Raw genomic sequence first — 25,121 nt, 5'->3', positions numbered from 1 at the left:
GGATGTGCAGTTTTCGGTATTAAAGGAAGTAACTATTAATGGGAATAGAAGAGGCATTATTGCCGTCCGCCTGGTCATTCATCACAGAGGCCGAAACACACACTAGATGCAGAGACAAATTATCAGTTTATTGACTAACTTACACCTAATGTACTTAGCTTCCAGTTAAAAAAAATTACAGCATCAAGCTACAAAAGTATAAGTTGTATCCATATTCTTTATTCTACTAATATTTGTAATATATTGCAGTCTCCAAATAAAATAAAAGAGATAGTGATATCCCTCCCTTTCTAAAAGATTCTAAAGATTAACTCTTTATATACCTATAGAATAATTCACTTGATGAGACTATCCAGGGACTGTATGTATAGAGTGAAGTCATTAGAAACTTTATCAGGTCCCTTTATCTCTCAGCTATCAGTGGATACAGGACAGAAAGCCGATTCAATCAAACAGCCAAATACAGAAATAAATGGAGGAAAACAACTTTTTTCTTTAAGACGTGTATTACAAAGTTTACGATTACCATTTGAACTATTAGTTTATGGAATCGATTGTAAAGTTTAGTCATACTTAAAACCTTTAATGCCGCTGCCCTTTATTGTTATTCGGTTCCAAATTTTTTGCTTCCCATCCTCAAAAATCCATAACTTTTCATTTTCCCCATGTACAATGCTGTATAAGAGCTTGTTTTCTACGCAACAAATTGTTCTTCCTAGTGATGGAAATATATTTAATGGCATGTACTGGAAAGGTGGGGGGGGGGGGGAGAACACATCTGCATCATTTTCTTGAGGGCTTTCAAATTTACAAATTTTACAAATGAAACCTCATATTTATTCTTTGGTTCGGCACAATACCAAATTTATAAAAGGTTTTATTTTGTTTTAATAGATTTAAAAAAATGAAAACCTTTTGGCACCATTTTGGGGACTGTATTACCTTTTGGTCACTTTTTATTCAAAATTTTATTCGATGAAAAGTGGTGAACAAGTGTCAATTCTGACATTTGGGCGCTATTTTCCTTTATGGGGTTCACCACCCTGTTCTTATATTTTGATAGATCAAGCATTTTGGGACGCGGCCATACCTAACATGTTTAGGATTTTACTTTATTTACTGTATTTTTAGCCCCCCTAGGGTACTTGAACCCTAGGATGTCTGATCCCTCCCACCCACCACTCCTACTGTATTGCAGTATATAGTGATTGTGCAGAGCATCTGTATAGGTCTTTTACAGATGTTGCCTACAGACAGGCCTGGAAGTTTGACAAACTCACTGTCTTAGCAACTGATGGTCGCTCCCCGACGACGTAATGGGGCATGCCGATAGAAACATTGATGCCAACATTTAAATGCCCCAGGCACCTTTGCCAGTAGCATTTGAAAAATGTTAGCGATGGGTGTTTGCTGCATTATGCAGCAAACATCTGGTGATAATGAAGAGTGCTCAGCCTGTGAGCCCTCTACATACTCCCCCTTCTCGACATCAGGTCATTCAGGAATGTCCAAATGCGATAAGGTGTTAATAAAAATTCTGCAATATTTTATATTGTGGCTTATAGGAATTAATATGGTAATCAGATTGCATCAGAAACATTTGAGTAATGTCTATTATTTTTGTTATAATTTCATGTACAGTTGGTTGCAAAAGTATTCAATTTTAAATGATAGAGCAACACAAAGTATGAAGTATCTTGTGGAGTTTACATGTCTATGTATCTCGCTGCTATAGAGTGTTCTATAGGTGGAGACACTAGAAAATTTTAGGAGAGTCCACGTTGGTTTTCTGAACCCCTCCCACCCCCAATTTTCGCTCCCAACGTAAAAAATCCATGAGGACATGTTTTCTGTGTAACAAATTGTAATTCCTAGTGTCCGTGAAAATAACAAAAAAGGGAATTTACGTAATTTTCTTGTGGGTGCCGTTTTTACGACTTTCAATTTGCGCTTTTATTTTTGGGGTTAATGCGATCATGGAAATAATTTAATTAAGTTTTATTAGCTTTCAATAGATTTTTCATACTTTGGTATACAGAGATGTGCTGTGGTCATTTTATTGCGCGATGAGATGACGTTTTAATTCCATCCAGTTTGGAGACTCTAGAATCTTCTACACACTCTTTTTCCAAATTTTTATATGTTTTGAAATTTGTGGCACTATTTTTTATTATGGGGCTCACTGCTGGGAATAACTATTTTTATATGGACAGAGTGACAAGTAAACATGTTTAGGATTCTTTTTTGTTTATTATTATATCACTTCTAGGGAAAAGGGATGATTTAAACTTAAGTTTTATTTGTAAAGTGCTGTGGAATTTGATTCCGCTATATAAAGATTTAAACTTTAAAAAAAATGTTTCTGTATTTTTAGAACTCCTACTGTTAGTGTTAAAATGCCAATACTAGGTATACAAAGTATTGCAATATATGGTGGATTAGCTATTGATCTGTAACAGTGTGCCACCATCAAACTGTTATAACAGGTGGTGTATCTAATATACACTTCAGGCTGCCATGGGAATAGGTCATCACTTTCTGTTGACCTCATGGGCAGCAACAATCTTAGCTAAAATGGTTGCACCCACTTCGCGCTGTCAGGGGTGGTCCCACGACCCATATCGTGTGTCGCAGGCTCACCCGTGCCCCTAACTCTACACTACATAGGTTTTAGATTCATTGATATCCCTCTTTTGCTCTACAATCGCACTGCTGATCTGAAATTCCTAACAATATAGCCCCCCCTTATTATAGAATATTATTATTATTATAATTATAGAATATTCACTAGAATATAGAGAGAGGGATAAGTGAGGCAGAACCACAATAATCCTCTAAGTGTGAGGACAACGTGTGGGTGACATCTACCTCTAAGTAGGGAGGACCTGTGTACCCCCGCTTATACTCTAGGGAGGCTTCCCAAAAGGGATAGATATATATGCCCTCTAGAGCCCTACTCACTAATTTGATCATAGTGAAAATTCAAAATCAATTCAAAGTATATAAAAAACACACTTTGTCAACGCTTACATAGGTTGCCTTCTGACGCACCATACAACGAAAGCTCTGACACATCACTGTAATTTTAATCACAGAGTGTTGGATGAAATTGCACCTTCTCCCCCTTTTTTGTACTTTTTCAACTTTTCCTTTTAAATAAAGATTATTAATAGTCATGTTTTAGTGGCAATTGGGTATATACGTCCGATTGGACGACATTCCTGTACGTCGACCTTGGCTGCCACTTCGGACAAGTCATGCCTGTGGAACGACCTTGTGGTACCACGCAGCAGCAAGTCCAACCCGCTTTGCGGTGGGCTCTGGTGAAAACCAGGTGCCACTTAGACTCCAGTCCCAGTTAGTGGCTTGTGTCATCTGTGACAACTGGGTGCTTGCTGCATAATGCAGAAATCAATATGTTTGAAGAGGGCACAGTGGGTGTTAAAGGCAAGGTATGGGATGTTGATTCAATTGGCATCAATCCTATGGGGCTTTTTCTGGATCAATACTGGTGAATTATAGGTTGGACTGGATAGACCTGCGTCTTTTTTCAACCTTCTCTTCTAAGCGTCTATAATATTTAAGATAATCCTTCAGACGGCATTTCCCCTTTAAGCAGCCACTCCAGTGCACAATAGCGAGTACATTAGGCTTTCACCATCGAGCTCCCTGCTCACTAAGTATGACATCAGACAAATTCCGAAAGGCAGATAAAGAAAGCCGCCTGATCCACAGTCTCATATTCCATTAAACCCCTTCAGTGTGAACCATTTTTCTCTGCCAGGGAAAACAAAATTAATAATTAAAGGAGCTTTTAAGTGCCACAATCGATAGCCGTGTTTTTACAGCAACTGAAGAAAATAATGCGTAAAGAAATCGGCTTTTTCATGAATGGCTCTAGTGCAGATAATTGTACGTTTCTACAGGAATTCACCACATTGAGATGAGTGGCATTTACCCATGGCCAGTCCCCTCCCCAGTACCACATATATAACAGCGCCTGGCACACTAATGTATAAATGTAATGTTGGGGGTGAAAAATATCTGGGAAAAATCTGAAGTTACCCTCTAGAGCCAATTTCAATTTTTTTTTAAGTTTACTGTCAAAATTTAGGAAACAGAAGGCAAAACTTGATGTAAAAACCTGACCCCGTTCTGGATGGCTAGAGTAGATCTGGAGGCCAGCCAAACAGACCAGAATATATGGCAGCTGCTAAAGCGGCTCCATTTACATTACGTCTGCTCATTCGCTTTTTAGAATCATAATTTATTATTTACTACACACAATATGATTAACATTGGGCTCATTTGGAGACAATTTATTTAATAGAGATCTATAACCTTCAACTACTGCAGTGGGAGAATGCGGAGAATTTAATATAAGGTGGCAGGAAAGGAAATCCTATGACTGCAGCTCCACAAATCTCTCAATGCAAAGGGATTGTTCAATTTTCTTTCACCGTGTCTAGGCCATACCTTAGGGTGGGGTACACATAACAGCCTTCCCAAATCTGCCTGGACAGTTCCTGATTTTCAGAGACAGCCATGATAAATTTGGTGTGTGTGTGTTTGGGGGGGGGAACGATATGTCATTCTGGGGCGGGCCTAGGGGGGTGTCCCTTAAAGGACACTTAAATGTCTCTTAACGTAAAACGGATGTGTCCTGCTAAGTTGTTCCTGGGGAACATCTTTTATTTTAATGGTGCGAATGCGGCAATATGGAGTTATAAAAATTATTTTAATTAGCCTGGGGGGCTCCGGCTACACTGGAGGGTGTGTCTCTTATTAGAATTTATTCACTCCCCCTTTTGCATCAGCAGTCCCACCCGGTCTAGCATGTCACTTGCTCTATGCACTGGGGGGCGAGGTTAGTGAATAAATTAAAATTAGAGGCACTCTGAGGAGCTCTGGTGATGAAGACAGCGTGCACCAGGCCAACTAGAATAATTTTTATAACTATTTATTGTAGCAATCACTACGTATAAGGTTTTAATAAAAGAAGCGATGTTCCTCAGGAACTTCTTAGTAGGACACGCCTAACAACAGTTAAACTGATGGTAGATGTCCTTCAAAGGATTTTTCTCAGCCATCTTTAAGAACCAGTATTTTTCTTGCTCCGATTCCCAGTTTCCATATTGCTCCAGTACTTCCAATTTTGTGTGGACTGTTATGGCCAGAAGCTTGGGATCCACTGTGGCCTCCTTGGACCACAAATGAAGTGAAGTTCCATTGTCAACAGAAGTCATTTCACTTATTGGCTGTAAAAACCTTTGGCTGAATAAAACCATAGGATAGGATAATGGAGAGACACTGGAACTGTGAGCTGGAGGCAGGATAAGTATTCATTCTTTTTTTATCTAGCTCCCTAGGTGTTTTCCAGATTCTTGTAAAGCCCCATTAAAGAACACCCCTAGAAAACACACAGATTCCAGGATTTACATATCCTCACTATAAAGTTATAACTATAGAAGTGAAAAAGATACCACCAACACCTACATCCTATTGCTTTACAGATCCATCTAGTATATAATATGCTAGTAAATCATAAAAATGACTCTTCTTTTAGCTTCTTATGCCCTTGTTTTTTCAAAAAAGGCTTTAAACATTATGCATAGGAGACTAAGAGGCTCCAGGCTCTAGGAGTTTGAAGCCCCTTAGGCTCATCTGCAAAACATTTTTTTGTAAAAACTAAGGTATAAAAAGTCAAAAGAAAGGCAGATCCTGCCAGAGGGGATTCTCACCGGTATGTCAGTGTGCTTGGTTTACAATCCTTCATCCTGGTGGTAGATTTCCTTGAAGCATGGTGGAGGATCCATAATGCTGTGGGGTTTATCTCCTGCATCTGGCACTGGGAAATAGAACCCTGTAAACATTCAAGAGCTTAAAGGGAAGAGTGGGAGAAAAACCCAACTTAGAAGTGCCAGAAGCTTATACATGGCTACAAGAAACATTCTGAGGCTTCATAAATGCCAAAAGGTGGGCAACCAAGTATTAATTAGGTGGTCTTTACTGCTGCAAGTGCTGTTTATTCAGCTTCTTCTTTTAAATTGCTGTAAGTTGAAATGCAAGGTTTATTGAATCGCTTCGGGCCACTAATTAGAAAATCCTGAGGATATAAATTTGGTACATCTACATTTTTAAAGATATTCTGCAGACCATGAAAAAATTTGAAGGGGTGGTGAGGAACGCCGTATAATGAAGAATTGGAGAAACTAAACTAACCAAATAATACAGAAAAATCCCAATGGCCCAGATCTATTATTATGGCTGCGCCAGTTTTCTTTCTGACTTCGCACTGAAAAGAACATCTTTGGATCTTGCACGTGTATTTATGTGTTGCGATTGCGCGGTGTCCGATAAGACAGAAAAAAATGTGCACCTAAAGAGGGGGTGTAAGTGCTTAGTTGGAGTTTGCAACACATTTAATACAGCAACTCGATAGAATTGTGTTGCACGCGGTGTGTTAAAGGTGCACCAAAAAAAAGTTGGTGCACACTTCCCATGTAGTGCAGGGGGCGCCAGATAATTGAAGACCGTGCGCCAGTATTCAGTAATCAGCCACACCCAGCACATCTGTAAGACTGCACTTAGTGCGGTTTGCTCCACGTTTGATAAATCTGTGCCAATGTATTTTTTAAGAAAAACCAACATACCCAAACTTCTGTGTTACTAATATATAGAACTTTTGTGATTTTTGTGAGCATTGCTCTTCAAACATAGTGACTGCATTACATTCGAATACAGTAAAGAGGCCTGTGGCAAGTGCATTAGCTAAGGCTGGAGTCACTGCCAGCAATGCTCTTGGCACAGAAGGACTGCAGGACTGAGATCAATTCATTTTAATGGGCGTCCTGCATTGCTTCATTTTTACTGCAGAGAATACAGGCTTTTATATTGTGCCTCTTCCAATACTTTATTGCAATTAGATCACCCTACAATGTGAGCGGGGCTTATTAGAAGATTGTCTTTTATAAGTGAGCCAGTCAGATGATTTCTACTGTCCTATCCATAGAAGGATATGATAGATAGATGCTGTACCATGATATACAGATTTATATGAGTTGGATACAGATTTCTGGGAAAACTAATAAATCTGGACAGGACTCCTAGTAGAGACAGTGAGAGTCCTTATTTCTCTGCCCACACACAGTGATTGACAGTGACCGTCAAGATTACCCCGCCCACACACAGTAACTGACAACAAGAGTTGCAAATTCCCCGCCCACACACAGTGATTGACAGTGACCGTCCGGAGTACGCTGCCCACATACAGTGATTGATAATGAGAGTACTGATTAACCTGCCCAAACACAGTGATTGACAGCAAGAGTTCCGATTTCCCTACCCAGACAGAGATGGACAGTGAGAGTCATGATAAACCCGCAGTGATTGACAGCAAGAGTCCTGATTACCTCGCCCAAACACAGTGATTGGCAGTGAGAGTCCCAATTACCCCTCCCACACACGGCAATTGGCAGTGAGAGTCCCAATTACCCCTCCCACACACAGTGATTGGCAGTGAGAGTCCCGATTACCTCGCCCAAACACAGTGATAGACAGGCAGAATACAGATTACCCCACCCACACACATTATTATTAAAAATTATTAACAAAAATACAACATTTCATAGATATAATTTCAACCTGTCACTATCAGTCCTACTGTAAACAATTTCAGTTGTCCCTTGACATGACCCTGTAACTTCTGACCTTAGGGCCGGGCTGCCATCTTGGATTCCTGTGTGACGGCTGGCTTGCTTAGTTTTTGTGTCATTGTGCTCACAGACACTCACTGACTCACTTCCTGCCAGCACAGCGTGAGCAGAGAGAAACTACAAGGAGATAAGTGATCTGGGGTAAGTGGGAGGCCGGCACATATCTGTGAGATGTAGCAGAGCTGGCAGTGTAAAAGTCTGTCAGCCTCTGTGTAATAGGCATCTCATTATCCCTGATCCATATCATCTCTCTTTCTATGCGTCAGTGTATTAGTACAATGTCAGAAGCCAGATGAAAGTGCATATACACCTGTACCCTGATAATGTTACCACATTGTCACCCCACAGAACAGATGGATCATAATGCGTCTACTTAGAGAGTCCCCATCCACACCCTGGGATTTTGCACTGGCCAGGGAGAGATAGGAGCTAAAACAGCAATAACACTGAGGAAAATTGTAAAGTAAGGGGTTTAAATGATCTTTATTGTGTAAACACCACTAGGGGATTGAGATTTGAGAATTTTCTTTCGTGGGAAAACCCATTGAATAATAATCCCTGAATGCTCACTAATTCATTCATCATCCCTGATGCTTCCTTTATTGCTGTGTGCAGACTCTATGTGCTCTCTGCATAGACATGTAAAACAAAGATCCTGCACTGTTAAATAGCATGGAGCCTTTCCCTGTTCTCCACATGCTGCACTTTGCATCTCCACAAAACTTCCTGTTTCTCCCTCCTTCAATCATTCCTAATGGCAGCCTCCAGTATGTTTTTTTTTCTCTCCGTCCATCTCACTGACAGACACAGGGAGTTGGGAGGGGTAGCAGCAGGAGATTATAATTCATCCTATAATATAGGATTATAACGGAGATGGACGGAGAGAAAAAAAAAAACATACTGGAGGCTGCAATTAGAAAGGACTGAAGGAGAGTGAAACAGGAAGTTGGGTGGATATGCAAAGTGCATCATGTGGAGAACAGGGATAGGCTATGGTACATATAGATGCAGAGACATGTCTAATCGGAGAGATTTATTTAAAAAAATGGCCAACCCCTTTAAGCTGCCTACAAGTACAAATGTGCTTAGTTGCCCATGGCAACCAATTGCAATTTGTTTTTTAAAAGGGGAGCTGTAACTGGTTGCCATGGCAACTAAGCACATTCTTACATTTAGGCAGCTTGATAAATCTTCCCCTAAGTGTCTATAACATTTTAGAGGGTGTAACTCAACCACACCTTATAAATAGGTTTTCTCCTATTTCTAGTTTATACACGGAACACATCTTATTATATCTTGCTGGATTATTGGAACACTGCTTATGGATTAGTGATATCTGTATGTTTTTTGTGCCAGTTTTTGGAAAAGTTTTTAAATAATCTATATCTGCTCTTCCAATAGCTTTATATTTGGCTTGTATCCAGGAGCATAACTACAGCAGTAGCAGCCGTAGCTTCTATGGGGCCTGCAGTGTCAGGGGGCCCGGCCAACCAAACTGACACACTAAAGAATGGAGGATGTGCACTATTATATACATATTATGATGCACATTGTACAGCAAAATATGTATATAACAATGCACATCTGAGCCTGCAGCTCATATAAAAAAGATTCAGGGTAAGGGAGGACAGCAGAATGACAGCGTAGGAATCTCATCTCTACGTCCTGCCATCTATTTTCCCTATGTGGTCATCAGCTACTGGGACACTTCTGTGGCCTCTGACACCCTGGGATTTGAAGACTGCCCGACAATGAATATAAACATATGAGAGTACAAGTGTATAGATGTATGGATGTGTATATGTGATGTATATATGCGTGTGGATCTGTGATTTGTATATGCTATATATGTGTCTTTATACATGTGATGTGTATATCCTGTGTGTATATGGTGTGCATATACTGAATGTGCGTGCATATAGTGTAGTATTTTATGTGTTTTTGCTGTATGCTTATGCTGTATTTGTGTATCTGGTGTGTATATGCGTTATGTGTGTACACCAGTGCATGGTGTGTATAAACTATATACATGTGTCGGATACATAGGCCTCTTGATTTATCCGTCGGCCGCACACCCTGGTCTAGTTTTGCGTAGAAAGTGCACAGACTAGGCCAGGAATGCCCCATGCAGGCCTACTTCACAAGGTCCGTGCCACTTCACACCCACACCATGTGGAGGTGGTGTAGAACAAATAACTAATTTCTTGCAATTATTATTTCAGTGCGTCTACGCCAGAAAACTGGAAATGTGTCTGCTATGGGGCCCTGCTTGTGTCCTTCATTGCAGGTCACTTTTTCCCTAGCTCCTGTGGTGCTCCTCCCTACAGCCAGGGGGGAGGGGACACTCTTTCATCATTGCCATTACACACTCACTCTCCAATACAAGCTGGAGAGTGTTACTAACCCTGTGAGGGGAGGGGGGGTACTACCAACCAACACTTCCACAGACCTGACAGCACCAGAGTTCCCTCCACTTTTTCCAAAAAAGACCAAAAAAAAAATCATAAATCCAATAACTTAATATGACAGCTATGGAGTAACGGTGCATCTTAGCCCAATGCCAAATACATATTTTTAGGCCCCAAGTGGCAAGGTGAACACATACCTGGTTCTCCGTTCAGGCAGTTCTTGGAAAAGGAGCATGGTAAGTGGGTCATGTCTGGTCTCAATATAATCTAGAGATCCGAAATGATCTAATGACCATGATTATATGACCTCTCATTGAAAAGTTAGAACTCATTCCAAGTCCAGGATCTGATCCAAGTTGGGATGTTCTCTAGAACCACCTAGCGGGTGTAAATGGGGTGTGTCTAAACTTAACCGGTTAAGGACCGGGCCCTTTCCTGTTTTTTCATGTCCATTTTTCACTCCTCACCTTCAAAAATCTATAACTTTTTTATTTTTACACGTAAAGAGCTGTGTGACGGCTTGTTTTCTGCGTAACAAATTGCACTTCATAATGATGGTATTAAATATTCCATGCCATGTACTCGGAAGCCGGAAAAAAATTCCAAATGCAATGAAAATGGTGATAAAACGCATTTGCGCCATTTTCTTGTGGGCTTGGATATTACGTCTTTCACTGAGCGCCCCAAATGACATGTCTACTTTATTCTTTGGGTCGGTACGATTAAGGGGATACCAAATTTGTATAGGTTTTATAATGTTTTCATACATTTACAAAAATTAAAACCTCCTGTACAAAAATAATTTTTTTGATTTTGCCAACTTCTGGTGCTAATAACTTTTTTATACTTTGGTGTACAGAGCTGTGGGTGGTGTCATTTTTTGCGAAATTTGATAATATTTTCAATGATATAATTTTTTAGGACTGTACGACCTTTTGATCACTTTTTATAGATTTTTTAAAATTTTTCAAAATGGCAAAAAAGTGCCATTTTCGACTTTGAGCGCTATTTTCCGTTACGGGGTTAAACGCATTGAAAAACCGTCATATTTTGATAGATCGGGCATTTTCGGACGTGTCGATGCCTGACGTGTTTATGATTTTTACTGTTTATTTAGATTTATGTCAGTTCTAGGGAAAGGGGGGTGATTTGAAATTTTAGGTTTTTTTTATTATTATTATTATTATTTTTTTTTATTTTTATTTTTTATTTTTATTTATACTATTTTTCAGACTCCCTAGGGTACTTTAACCCTAGGTTGTCTGATCAATCCTATTATATACTGCCATACTACAGTATGGCAGTATATGGGGATTTTCTTCCTCATTCATTACAATGTGCTATCAGCACATTGTAATGAAGGGGTTAAAACGAAATGGCCTCGGGTCTTCGGAAGACCCGAGGCTACCATGGAGACGGATCGCCGCCCCCCGATGACGTCACGGGGAGCGGCGATCCCAGGTAAGATGGTGGCGCCCATGCGCCGCTATCTGTTTGAGGCTGCCGGCAGCTTTGCCGGCAGCCATCGCTGTGAAAACGCCCGCGATCGGAGCTAGCAATATGCAGCAAAGACTTACCGGCTATGGAGAGGGCTAGCCGGTCGCGAACCGGTTAATACAAGCAAGTCACCCCTTATGCCCATCGTCTTTGCCTGGGGGAATTATTTGCAATCACATCAAAAGCAAGAATGATCTTCAAGTGTGAACTAACCTTTTTCCCCTTTAGTCCAGCACAAGGTAACTAACTCACCAAATTACTAATAATTGTACTACTCCACTTACAATCTAAGGCTACATTCACACACATGTATGGGGGACGTATATACGGCCGACGTATGTACGGCCGACATACGTCCCCCATACACTTCTATGGGCTCACGGCCCTATACGGGAGCGGTACGGTGCAGCACATGTGCGGCACCGTACCGCTCTGTAGCCCGGGGAAAGATAGGACATGTCCTATCTTTTCCCCTGATACGGCGCCGTGCACTGTATCTCCCTATGGAGAGGGGCGGGGGTGAACAGTGCTCATCCCCTGCTCCTCTCCGCAGCGCCGATGTATGCCCGCCGTACTACGCTATGGCAGGCATACATCGTGTGAATGTGGCCTAACTGTATATATCTATATTGTAAATATTTTTGTCTAGAGTTCCCATAAGGCAATTTAATATATAAGTATATACAAGTTTAACCTGCGTTGTTCTTTTGATCCACGAATTCCCACATCTGGGTTTTGGTTATAAATATGCTACCGGGTGGACTTCGGACCCAATATGGACTGGGCTTATATCAGATGAGGGTTGGTGGCAGTCTGCTGTACTGATAAGGCTCTGTTTCGCTGTGGCTACTGAAATACTATAACATTTAAAATGGAATTGCTTCTCTTTACTATGTGTAATGAATATCTGATAAAAAAAAATGAATAGAAAATTATTTAAATACGGCTATGTACATCCTATTTCTACATGCCCCGTTTATATACCACGTATATACACATCATGACAGTGTCTGACTCTGAATATCTCCTGAATAATGGCAGCTAAAACACAATTCTGGTGTCATATTAAAGGGGAGAATCTTTCCTTTAAAATCAGAGATAGCCAATGTTAAAGTTTTTTTTTTTTTTTTTAAACAGACCTTAATTCCTAACTGTAACTATTAAAAAGATTCTCCTCTTTAATAGGACACCAGCATTGTGCATCTAGGTGCCACAGTAGAAGTAAGTAGAAATATGACCGTTTCAAGTGAGCCCTCTCCAGCCTGTCATCTTAAGGCAGAAAGCATAAGGAGCTGTAGAAGACACTTTGAAAAAAGACATGCACCCTCTGCCTCTGTATCTGATTCTCGAAAATTGTGATGTGACACTGTACATATAACATATTTTGATAAAACTTTATAATTTTACTGCTTATTAAAAATAATCTAATGGGAAACTGAAATTTTTTTTCACATTTTTTTTGTTATTGGTCTGCTAATTCTATATAAAAAGGTTGTTATTAATAAAAATTATTCCAACAATTTCAAGCCTCACACGTCATGAAAAAAAAAAAATTAAAATTGTTATGATCTGCAAATGGTTGAAGCCCACTCTAAAATAAAAATGGTGACTCTACGACAGTTTTTATATTTTTTTTTTCGACCCATACCCATTTTAATCCCTGTAAAAACATTCAAGCTTATCCACTCCCATATCTCCAAATTTGTATGGAACAACAAACGCCCACGCCTTGCACTATCTACCATGTTCAAACATAAAAGCCTGGGTGGTATATCACTTCCCAATTTCGCCCTTTACTATAAAGCGGCTCAAGTAGCCCAATTTACCTCTATTGCCTGCCGCTCCCAAAAACGCACCCAGACGGATATTGCTTGAATCCTAGCTAATCCACCCATTCGCACTACCAAGCCTGTGCTGGATGACAGGTCCAATCCAACCTTATTACAGACCCTTTCCCCCTTCTCACTTCACTCCTTAAAAGTTTGGCGCTCTCTTACATTTCAACATAAATTGCAAACTTATCCTTCTCCATTGTTTCCCCTTTTTCATAACGCTGCTTATCCTCCAGGACTAGAACCGAGGGACTTTTGCAGGATATCACCCATTTGTAGGCACCTGACGTGCGGAGGTAAACCACTGTCTCGTAATGAGAATGATCTCTCTGCTATACTCTATTTTCAATGCGCCCCAGATCTGTAAGATCTGTAAAGCAATTCCGAAGAGCAGAATCGAACTGCAAAAACTGACCTGAACATTCAGACACCTAATGACTCTTGGTCACAAAGGGGTTAAAGGATCTGGAGCCTGCACAGGACAACCATAGGACAATCTTGCATGTCTTATGGAGTTTGTAGCTTTAGCGCCATGTGGAATTTTATTGTTATGGATCTCTGTACAAATGTTAAAAATGTAGATTATTGATAGTTATGAAATAAAAATAGAATTTCAAACACATTTCTTTTTTTGATTTATTATAAATGACCGTCTTGTTTTTCCTAAGTGACATTCTTAATTGGAATAATGCTAAGATTTCACAGACTGGAGAGAACGGATCTCAGGGATATTTATGGCTTTTGAAGCATGAACTCTGCTGCCCTCTGCTGTTAATAAATAAACATGTCACACAGACTTGTGAGATGTATAATGCAGATGAGAATGCAGAGCATCATGTGTGTCCATGTCACCTCAGCATCTATATACATTATAGAAACAGAAATATAAAGACAGACATAGGGGGAAATGCCCACACATTCAGGTGATGCTGGTACATTGGAAAGTACGGTGCTAGGAATTGGTGTATCTTCTCTTAAATTAATATCCTATATGACAGTATAGTTGACCTATACCTAGACAGGAATCCACTTCTCAGCAGCACCAGCCCTAAGTCATATGAACGGGACAGAGCGGCAGTACCCCAAATAACCTCTGCTAAGTGTAAGGCTTTCAGGTGTACCCACCTATCTATACAATAAAGACCAGGCCCATGAGTATCTCCAGTAATATGATGCTGAAGCTCTTGCTGTCTTATGATGGATATGGCTCCTGTGTGTGGCTGTAACCCTGCAGTCAGAGATAACCTGACTAAAGGGTGAACACATGGAGCCAACATCTTAAAATTTTTTATTTATGTTGGGGGGGGAGGGGGCTGTAAAAATAATAAACCACTTATACTCAAATCTCTGATAACCTGCAGCGCGGCTGGCTACATCCGACTTCCATTTGTGTACAGAGGCCGGCGATGATGTGACCTCAACTGGCGCGAGTCTGCTACAACCTGCAACATCTCCTGTAGCAGGCACATGGAGATGCCGCATCATGGCTTGAGAGAGGCGAGTATAAGAAGTAACGACAAAAGTCAAATCTTTCAGATCTCAAATCTTGGACCCAAACCTCCACCCGTAACACCCCTGCAAGCACTGATCGTAGGAGTTTAAACAAACCGGCAGACTAATGCCAGCACTGATTGCAGGTGTTAAAGGGGGCGGCTTTTGAGAGGCAATTTGCGGTTCGCGTCTAATAAACACTAATTCTTATCTCTAATATGACACATTTCCAGATACTATAGAACTTGGCACTCTCACTACAGTCTTTTATCTCAAGTGACTCTTCTCTGCTACTTTTCATAGGTAAAAGAGGGAATTCCATAAAAGACATTTCATACCCTAGCTGAGGGGACTAGTAATTTCAAGGAACTCTACCATTTTCTTTTATGCATTCTGAACCAAACATACCTTAATAATACCTTGAGAAACATATCTTGTTTAATCTCTGAATAGAGTGGTTTTGCTGAAAAAACTATTATAAAATTATGATAATGAGGCTCTTTCGCTCCTATGGCTGCCCCGGTGCTCTCCTCACCCCAATTATGCACTGCTCCAGGCTTGTCCTGCCCAGCATAAGCTGAAATTAGGTCATCACTGTGTTGTCCCTGACAGACAGGAGTAATCAATTGCTGCACAATCCCCTAGCTGTTGTGTATGAGTCACCCAGCTCAGGTTGATTAGTCCTGTCTGGACAGTTCAGGCATGTGAAAGTAATGTGTTTATGTAGTGCAGCCAGGCTGCACCCAACTTTCCCAAGCTCCTGAATTTTATAATCGTTTTATAAAAAAAATAGCAATAAAAAAATGACTACTTGAGATGATTCCCCAGCAAGCTTTTTTCACAATGTACTAAAATATTAATTACTTCCTACATGCCAAGATTTACACACAACAGAGATGTATGGTGTTTGGAGAATAAACAGATGAAGCTAAATATCACCTGTATGTCTGGTTGCTCAGCACTGTACTCTGCAGGTCATGTTTGCAGCTGGAGCAGAATTTGTTGGCATGAGCCATGGCTAGCAATGGGACACCTTCTTATACGATCAATATGGCAGTGACCAAGTGGTCTGGGGGGAGGGGGATCCTGAAAAATAAATGGCCACAGTGGTACTGCTCCTTCACAACTATTTTCACAGCTGTTCAACCACCATAAACAGCAACAAAGATGGGAGACAGCTCCAATTTACAAATTGGAGTACAGATCCCCCTACAGGTCATAACAGCCATGTCATCTGAAAGGTTGAACAGTAGAAGTTGGCCGACTATAACCCTAATCAGCTCCCCCCCATGACACAGAGCGAGTGTCATAGCACCGGAGGATTTCATCTCACTGACCTTTGAACCCTCTCTATGCTGCAGAATACGGAGCTGCTCTGTTACAGTAGTGGACGCTATGGTTATCTTGAGATGTCCATATATTACAATGGCCGCTCTGTAGCACTTAGTTATTTGATGTCAATAAGGTTGTGCATTGCTATTACTGAAGTGATAATATTTAAAGCAAAATACTATAACTGATAAATAGTAGGAAGTATCAACCCACCCCTCGAGTTTACAGCAAATTTACTCGTTTTGAGCATTGCTTACCTGTTTCTGACCAAGTAGCCACTTCTCCCGCCTCTTCTGCTTTCTTCTCAGGTTCTTTAGTCTGTTGATTTCCCTCTTGTTTAAGCGTTGGTTAGCAGAAGGGAGTAGTGGCTGAGTAATCTGTTGAGGAACCTCTACTGGGGTCATGACACTCTCTTCTCTAGTTGTTGACAGTACAGTAGGGATGGGCTCTTCAGGCAAAGTCTGACCAATGTTTTGCTGAAGACGTGAAAAACCAGAACCTGCTCGGTTGTGATTCGTTTCGGAAACTCTTAACCTTGGTTGAGCAGATCTTGGTGTAATGTCCAATGTATGTCCAATGTTGTACGTATTATCACTCCTAGAACTGTCTGAGCCTGATAATGGACCTTCTGATGGTCTTGGTTTTAAGATAAAGGTCTCTTTATTGTTTGACCATACAGTAGGGATGGTCTCTTCAGGCAAAGACTGGCCAGTACTTTGCTCAAGATGTGAAACACCAGGACTTGCTGTGTTGTAACATGTTTCTGAAACTCTTGACCTTCGTTGAGCAGATCTTGGTGGAACGTCCAATGTATGGTCGATGTTGTATGTATTATTCCAGCTAGAACTATCTGAGCTAGACAATGGACTTTCGGATGGTCTTGGTTTTATGGTAAAGGTCTCTTTATTGTTTCTGCAGGATCTCAGAGGTAGAATTTCTGTAGTGTCCAAGTCGAAGCTACTTGACTTCTTGTGGAGCACATTTCTACTACCATTTGCTGTTCCGTCTCTTAACACTGAGTTCTGTTTCTTAACACTGAAGGTGATACAAGGTTTTTTACCACGTTGCTCAAAGCACTTGTCATATTCGGGCATCTCAAGACACAGCGCATCCACTAATGTTCCAGGGACTGCCACATATCTGTCCGTGATCCAGTTTCTGTGGTGATATTCTGCCATCCCATGTCTGAATTTCTTGTCATAACGTGTCGACAACTTGTAAGCAGACGGAGCTTGGCACGGTGTTTTCACAGCAATGTCCACATCAATTTTGCTTTTGCAGAGTCGTACGGCTGCGAGCCTGCCGCAAGAACATTTGGTGCTGTCAACAAAGTTAAAAGCCCCGAGACGCGTTCTGCAATATGGACAGTACAGCTTCCCGCTTGTCCAGTGTTCCTGAAAGTAAGGAAGAGTTGGGCAGATCATCCTCTGCTATGACACAATAGTCCTGCACTGATGCTTTGTTTCACCACAAAAGGATCCTCTTTCCTGACAAGCTTTATGTGAAATACGACTAGTCAGCAAACTACTCACTTTTCAATAAGCTTTAAAAAGAGAAAGACTTAGCCACATGGATGCTCCTGGAAAAAGCAATACAATGTGAGAATAATGCCACGTTCTACAATAAGATAAAGATATTCTATACAAAGGCCCTACGGTGCAATATGCAGAATATATGTCCTTCAACATTGGAGACAATGGAGTAGTCATGGGACTATCAAGCCATACAATGACCCTCGGTTCTTATATAGCAGGATCAAATCAATGACCAAAATGGCCAATACTAATCTATAACCAATACATTGGGCTTACATCCTCATATGGCAAGGGGCCTAAAATTTCACAACCATAAAAATAAGATGTAATTTAAAGTGCGGTATCAGAAAACTTCATGTTGTAGGAGGATCAGAAGTTTCCAGGTGACAAGAAAGTGAAATGTTCCAGAATTCTTATACTATTTTGGAAAGATTTACTAAGTTAAATACAATTGTGCAATTCTTGTGAGGATATGAGCACTATACAAAATGTAATGGATTGTGAGATCTTGTAATCAGACCGTGTGTGTACATAAGGAGTGTCATTGTATTTGGTCATTATGTGACTTGTCTGATCTTAAGTTTCCAGCACATTTCCCCTCTACTGTCTGTACCTCTAGTTTGCAGTCCTTTATTTGCTGCTGGATGGAGACCTAGCTGCTGTGACTCACTGCTCCCCCTCCATATACCTAGCTGCTGTGACTCACTGCTCCCCCTCCATATACCTAGCTGCTGTGACTCACTGCTCCCCCTCCATATACCTAGCTGCTGTGACTCACTGCTCCCCCTCCATATACCTAGCTGCTGTGGCTCACTGCTCCCCCTCCCCTCTGCATAGACTTCTATGTAATTTGGCACCTCAGTGTCCACCTACATTTCATCATATAGGTTAGAATAAGAAGAAAATATACTATATTTCCCATAAGTGTTTTGTTAAAAATATAATTTTTCAATGTTCAATAACAAAACTCACCTTATGTTCTTTTTCATATCTACCTCTTTGCATGAGAATAACTAAAATGTATATGATTCAGACATGGCCTTCAAGCATCTTGACTTTTTGTATTTTGTAGTATGCAGATGTAATGTATATACTAGAATGTGTTATTTCAATGGAAAATATCAGTGTGTGTAAATATTAGAGTGAATAGTGAAGTGGAGCCCTGGTTCATGTATAATTTATTCCTCGTCTCTAGGATGGTTTATTGTGGGATCAGATAAGACAATAAGCTGCAGGGAATTCACATCCATTGGCCTGTCAATCCATCAGCAGAATAAAGGCTGCCATTTACTTTGGCCTAAACAACAAGTGAACGGGGTTGTCTTTCAGCAGAGAATTTCATTATTCTGTGACAACTGCCTTACTATCTAGCCAAAAATAAAATGAAGAACAAAAATTGCTACTTAAAGGGAACCTATAATCATGAAAATGCAGTGTCAGATGCAGCATGTTGTAGAGCAGAAGGTGCTAAGCAGATTGTACATAGTGTCCAATCTGCAGGCAGCCTGTTATAGAGCAGGAGGCGCTGAGCAGAATGTACATAGTGTCCTATCTGCAGGCTGCATGTTATAGAGCAGGAGGAGCTGAGCAGAATGTATAGTGTCCTATCTGCAGGCAGCATGTTATAGAGTAGGAGGAGATGAGCAGATTGTACATAGTGTCCTATCAGCAAGCAGCCTGTTATAGAGCAGGAGGAGCTGAGCAAATTGTACACAGTGTCCTATCTGCAGGAAGTATATATCAAGCAAGAGGATGTAAGCAGATTGTGCATAGTGTTAGGCAGGCAGTGTAATATAGAGTTGGCTGAGCAGATTGTGAATAGTGCAACAGGTAAATTGTTATATAGCAGGAGGATCTCAGCAAAATGCACATAATTTCCTATCACCATGTTATAGAGCAAGAGGATCTTAGCAGGTTGTATATAAGCAGCCAAAGCGTTCACGGGCAGAATGATATTTAGTTTTGTGTAGTGCCGTGGGTGGTCCTATACAGTGACTCATAGCTGCCTCCAAATGCACAATACTTTAGGGAAGGCAGACAATGGCCCAGAATTAAAGTGTTTGCGCCAGTTTTCTGTCTGACTTTGCTCTAGAAAGAACGTGCAATCTGTTGTATTTATAAAGTGTCTGCGCCAGTTTTGTGTTGCGGCTGCTCTGTGTCCGAAAAGAACTAAAAATTGTGCACCTAAAGGGGCCTTAGGGAGATAAGGAATGATTGGGGCTTGAGAAATTTCACAAACCATTGGAAGAACAGCTAATAAAGGACGCAGAGTTAGTGGAGGTTGTTAAACTTCCTCTTTAATCGCTTAAAGAGAACCCGTCATGCAAAATAACCCCCTAATCTAAATATATTTTCATAAACTACCATGGCTCCACCATGTGCTTCCTGGTGCTGGCGCCCCCTGCAGCCTGTGTGTGTATATAAGATACTTCCATACACATGAGCCTGTATAATGGACAGCCTGTATAATGGTGTAATGGCTCCTCCATGTGCTTCCTGGTGCTGGCGCCCCCTGCAGCCTGTGTGTGTGTATAGGAGAGATACAACAGCTTCAGGCAGCCATGTAATAGCAGAACATGTCAGGTACTTGTGTAGCTGATGTCTGTGTCTCTGTGTATTAGGAGGATGCAGCATGTCAGCAGATAAAGCACAGACACTAACAATACTTTACTATACATTACACACAGACATGAGCAGGGGGAGGAGAGGGGAGGGGGAACAGGAGTGACATGACTGCCTCTGACCATGTGACTAGCCTCATTTACATAAGGAAGAATAGATGATTTTATAATGATTAATGTATGAATTGACTAGATAAAGGTTGGGATGGGATCCTTGTGAGCTGCTCCAACAGGTAGAGGTGACAGGACAAGTGACACAGACCTGATGACAGGTGTCTTTTAATGACCAGGCTGGAAAAAGCTTTAATGATAGAGACATCTCAAACAGTTTTGCAGAGCTTATATGTGACACTGGACTAATTGAAAATCAACAAATGTTAAAATAAAATAAAAAAAGTTATTTTGGGTGTTAAACGTGGGAATGAAAGAAAGTAATGTAGGTACAGTGGGTGCAAAAAGTATCCAGGCCCCCTTAAATTTTTCCCTCTTTGTTTCATTGCAGGCAATTGGTAAAATCAAAAAAGTTCTTTTTTTTGCTCATTATTGTACACTGTGCCCCCATCCTGACAGAGATAAAATGAAATGTAGATATTTTTGCTAATTCATTAATCAAGAGAAACTGGCCGCAAGTATTCAGCCCCCGGTGATAAGTATTCAGCCCCTTTGCTCCGTTATAGAGTAGAAGCAGCTTTGGAGCTGGTGCAGCCAGGAGACTTCTTGAGAAAGTTTCTCATTTGGGGATCCTCTGCCTCTTCCTTGCAGGTCCTCTCCAGTTCCCTCAGGTTGGATGGTGAACGTTGGTGGAAGCCATTATAAGTCTCTCCAGAGATGCTCGGTTTAGGTCCGGGCTCTGGCTGGGCCAGTCAGGAATGGTCCCAGAGATGTTCTGAAGCCTCTGCTTTGTTATTTTAGCTGTGTGCTTAGGGCCATTGTCTTGTTGGAAGGTGAACCTTCGGCCCAGTCTGAGGTCCAGAGCTCTGGAAGAGGTTTTCATCCAGGTTATCTCTATACTTTAATCTTTACTTCAATTGCAACCAGTCCCTGTACCCATAGCATGATGCTGCCCAGATTCTGGCCAGCCCATGGGGTACGGACCATATTAGACATCTGGGTTGGCATTTCGATTTTATTCTATGAACAGGTATTAACAAAGTATGAGGTCTTAAGTCAGAGTTTTTACAGGTTTTTTTCAGGTTTTTCCAATTGTGACATATGCTGCAAACGCAATTTCCAAACATGTCAACTATGTTGTCTAAATGTCCCCTGATTGGAGTCATTAGGTCCCAAGGTACAAGAGTGGAAGACTTTGTTGCCGTCTCTAAGCAAGGAGGAGCTGGATTGTTAGAGTTGCATGGGTATGTCTCACCAGTAGTAAATCATAGATAGTTTCAATTATATATTACGTACCAATTTTACCTGACCCTGGTCAGGATGTATAAAATGGGGCGTACACCTTACAAAGGCTTATTCCAGCCACATTTTGGCATAGGATATGGGACTGTCCCCTACTACAATATTTCTGGACAGAGGTTTTGGAAGTTCTTTCAGATAAATAGGAATAATCTATTCCACTTGACCCTAAAGTTTGCCTCTTTGGCCTTTGGGATGAAGAGGTATGGGACGCTCATCCTCCTGGTGTGATCTAATGGAAGAAGCCTGTGAATTCCATCATTCCATTTATACCAATCATGTACAAACATAGATCCTGCTCTGATAAATTCAACAAAATTTGGGATAGGTGGTATGAATCTCTGCTGACTCCATATGTGGCGGCTCCTTCCTCGCTTGAGGTTCCCTCCTCTATCAGGGTCTTATACCCAATTTTGTATGATGTTTATCTAGAGTGAGACGTTGAATATGTCAGTACCATATATGTAGTTTGTGATGGTTTTTGCTACCTTTTGCCCCGAAACTTTCAGATTTTAATATTAGGATTCACAGGATGATGTGTTCACCCAAATGCTATTTTCCATGTTAATTTGTGGAAATTACCAGATTTGTGTATAACCCATTTCTACTGATTTTCTACTGTACTCATATGATTTTGCACAATATTCTTATAGCTGTTGAGTGTTACAGCAAAGGGGCTGAATACTTATGACCATGTGATATTTCAGTTTTTCTCGTTTCATAAATTAGCAAAAATTTCTACATTTCTATTTTTTTTGCACAAACTAGGAACATTCACCACCACACCTCGTTAAGTGCAGTTTTCCAAAGTGTTGGACAAAATGCAAACGCAGCACAAAAGTGGCTCAAGCACTAAAAAGACATGTACCATCAGGTTTATGGATGGTAGATATCCAAACTTCTAGTCATCCTTTAAAGAGGACCTGTCACTCATAAAAAGCACTAGGAGCTGTCCGACGTGTTCATGAGGGGATGGGACTAGGAGGCGGCGACTGGCGCATGAAGCGCGGCAGTTATCGCCGGCCCATGGAATGGGCAGGGTGGTCCAGGGAAGAGGCAGTGCCCCGGATCGCCCCCTTTGAGTGTGATACAGCGTTCCTTTTGTACTTTGCAGGAGTGTCTGTTATCGGAGGGTTTCAATAACGCTAGCAGTTTAATACTGCTACATCTGGGGTAGCACTACTTTAGTAAGAGCAGGTAAGTTTGGACATCTACTATAGTGAAACGTGATGGTAGATGTTCTTTAGTAAAAACATGTGCACGTTCCAAAGACACTTTTTTCATGCAAAAGTAGACAGAAAACTTGTGCACACACAATGATATTTCTGGGCCACTGGGTGGTCAAGTTTGAGTAAAAAAGGACTTTTTACAAGGTTCACCCCTTTCGGTTCAAGGATTCGAGCAAAGCTGGAATTTTTCTCATAAGTCCATCAATCCTGAGCTATTATAGGGGCGATTTTCATTATCCAGTACGTCATTTAGGCTATTCACAGTCAGGTTGGTGGTCCTGCTGAAACCCTGGGAGAGCCTAATTAGCATATATGGTGCTTCCTATGGCACTGATTGCTCAGGAATATCAGAGGCTACAGAAAAATTCCAACTGTGCCGGAATCCATGAATATATTATAGTATGGGGGGGGGGTGAAGAGTTGGAGGAAGGTTCCCTTTAAGGTTAAAATAAATAAAGCTATAAACTACCTTTTCTATCTCTTTCTTTACCCAGTTTGGACTTGCTTCAGCTTCCAGGTGCCATATGTTACAGTTCTCCTGACAGGTGGATGGTTTCAAAATTCCCTGGAATAAAAAAAAATAGAAAAAAAACCCAACTTCTTTTTGATGCAGTAAAATAAAGCAACGCTGAAAACTACAAGTTCCTATCAAAGCCACATCACATAATTAAGTACTTTAGAGATAAGCATGCCAGGCTGTCTAATCCCGAAAGTCTTTATTTTTCTAATTTTCTTTTTGTGTTCTGAGAGAAGTTCTGACGTTAAACCTAATTAGAGATGGATTTGCGGTTCTTGAGATATGAAACAAGAAGGGATAAGAATCCGGGAGAGGGGTAGGCACGGGTCGGAGTGTGATGAAAAGGTTTGCTTGTCTTATTTTGTGCAATTTATAGAAAAAGGATATAATTAATATAATTTTTTTTACATAATTGCCATTTACAATGGTAACAGTACTGCTCTAATTACATCTTATTATGTGTGTCATTCATATATTATACGGAGGGACGCCGAAGGTGGAGGGTGCCGCAGCTCAATGTCAATTAGAGGGAATAAAGAGAAATAACACAAGTTTTGACATTATAAATAGAGAAAAGAGCTGCTTTTTTAGGCCAGCGATCGGATCAGATCAGTGGTTGATAGGAGGAAGCGGCTGCTTTGTGGGGTCACTAAAGGAATCATGACAACCTCTATTCAGGGGAAAGAATTGTCCCTACGCTAACAAAAACAATGCATTTCAAAAGGGAAACAGACATGAGTCTACAATACACAACTAGGCACAAAGATGAATAAAAGAGCACTAAAATGTGTGGTATTGAGGCTCACACGGATAGTTTGTTGGTGGATTTGGGTGCATATACAAGGCTGTGAGGCGAGTTGAGCCTCTTGTCTCAGACATCACTCATTGCTGGAAGGTGGGGAGAGGGGGCAGCAACAGAGGTAAGGTCACCTGCTACAAAACAGGTCCTGGCAATTAAAAAATAGTGGGGCTTATTTACTAAGAGTCCCGTGGAACGCACTTTTGTCGGATTTTAGAAATCTTCGGGTTTCACACGGCAATGACAGGTAGTTACAAAGGATCAGATTTTGGCTCAATTGCTCCGGCTTTCACGCGACAGAAATCGGGGGACGTGCCGTAGGACGATCCAACTGATTCGGACTGAGCGGAGGATTTAATATTCAAATTGTGTCGCAACCAATGCTCTTGCATGCACCAGGAAGAAGAAGGTGAACTCCAGCTGAGCTGAGCCGGGAGCGACACATGCAGGATATCGGGCGCACGCTCGTAATGAATCGCAGCACAATCCATGATCATGAGTCCATGAGTTAAATCTGCCTGAAATAAGTCAGTTTCAGAGGCTGAAGGTTCTATAATACCTAAAACATGGTATCAGATTAAGAATAAGAATCTCGTCTTTTAGATCACATGAGGCTTGTGGTTTTGTGATCTATGTCTAAAGTCATAGTTGGATATATGTATAAGGTGCAGATACAGATCCAGTTCACTTGTTTTTCTTTATCTGTCTGGATCACCAGTTCTGTAGCTCACAGAA

At 41.0% G+C, this 25,121-nt stretch overlaps 1 protein-coding gene across 1 annotated transcript in view; it reads right to left on the bottom strand.

The window, feature by feature from the left end:
• Nucleotides 1-25,121, bottom strand: part of RNF180 (ring finger protein 180) — a 99,889-nt gene that overhangs the window by 9,881 nt on the left and 64,887 nt on the right. Inside the window, exons 4-5 of the mRNA XM_072133702.1 lie at nucleotides 23,540-23,635; nucleotides 16,533-17,669 (exon numbers count right to left, since the gene is read on the bottom strand). Coding sequence (XP_071989803.1) covers nucleotides 16,533-17,669; nucleotides 23,540-23,635 — 1,233 coding nt within the window. The remainder of the gene's footprint in view (nucleotides 1-16,532; nucleotides 17,670-23,539; nucleotides 23,636-25,121) is intronic.

The sequence above is a fragment of the Engystomops pustulosus genome, chromosome 1 (genome assembly GCF_040894005.1).
Source record: "Engystomops pustulosus chromosome 1, aEngPut4.maternal, whole genome shotgun sequence".
Lineage (NCBI taxonomy): Eukaryota > Metazoa > Chordata > Amphibia > Anura > Leptodactylidae > Engystomops > Engystomops pustulosus.
The sequence above is the reverse complement of the archived record's forward strand: the minus strand, read 5'-3'. Positions and strand labels throughout refer to the sequence as shown.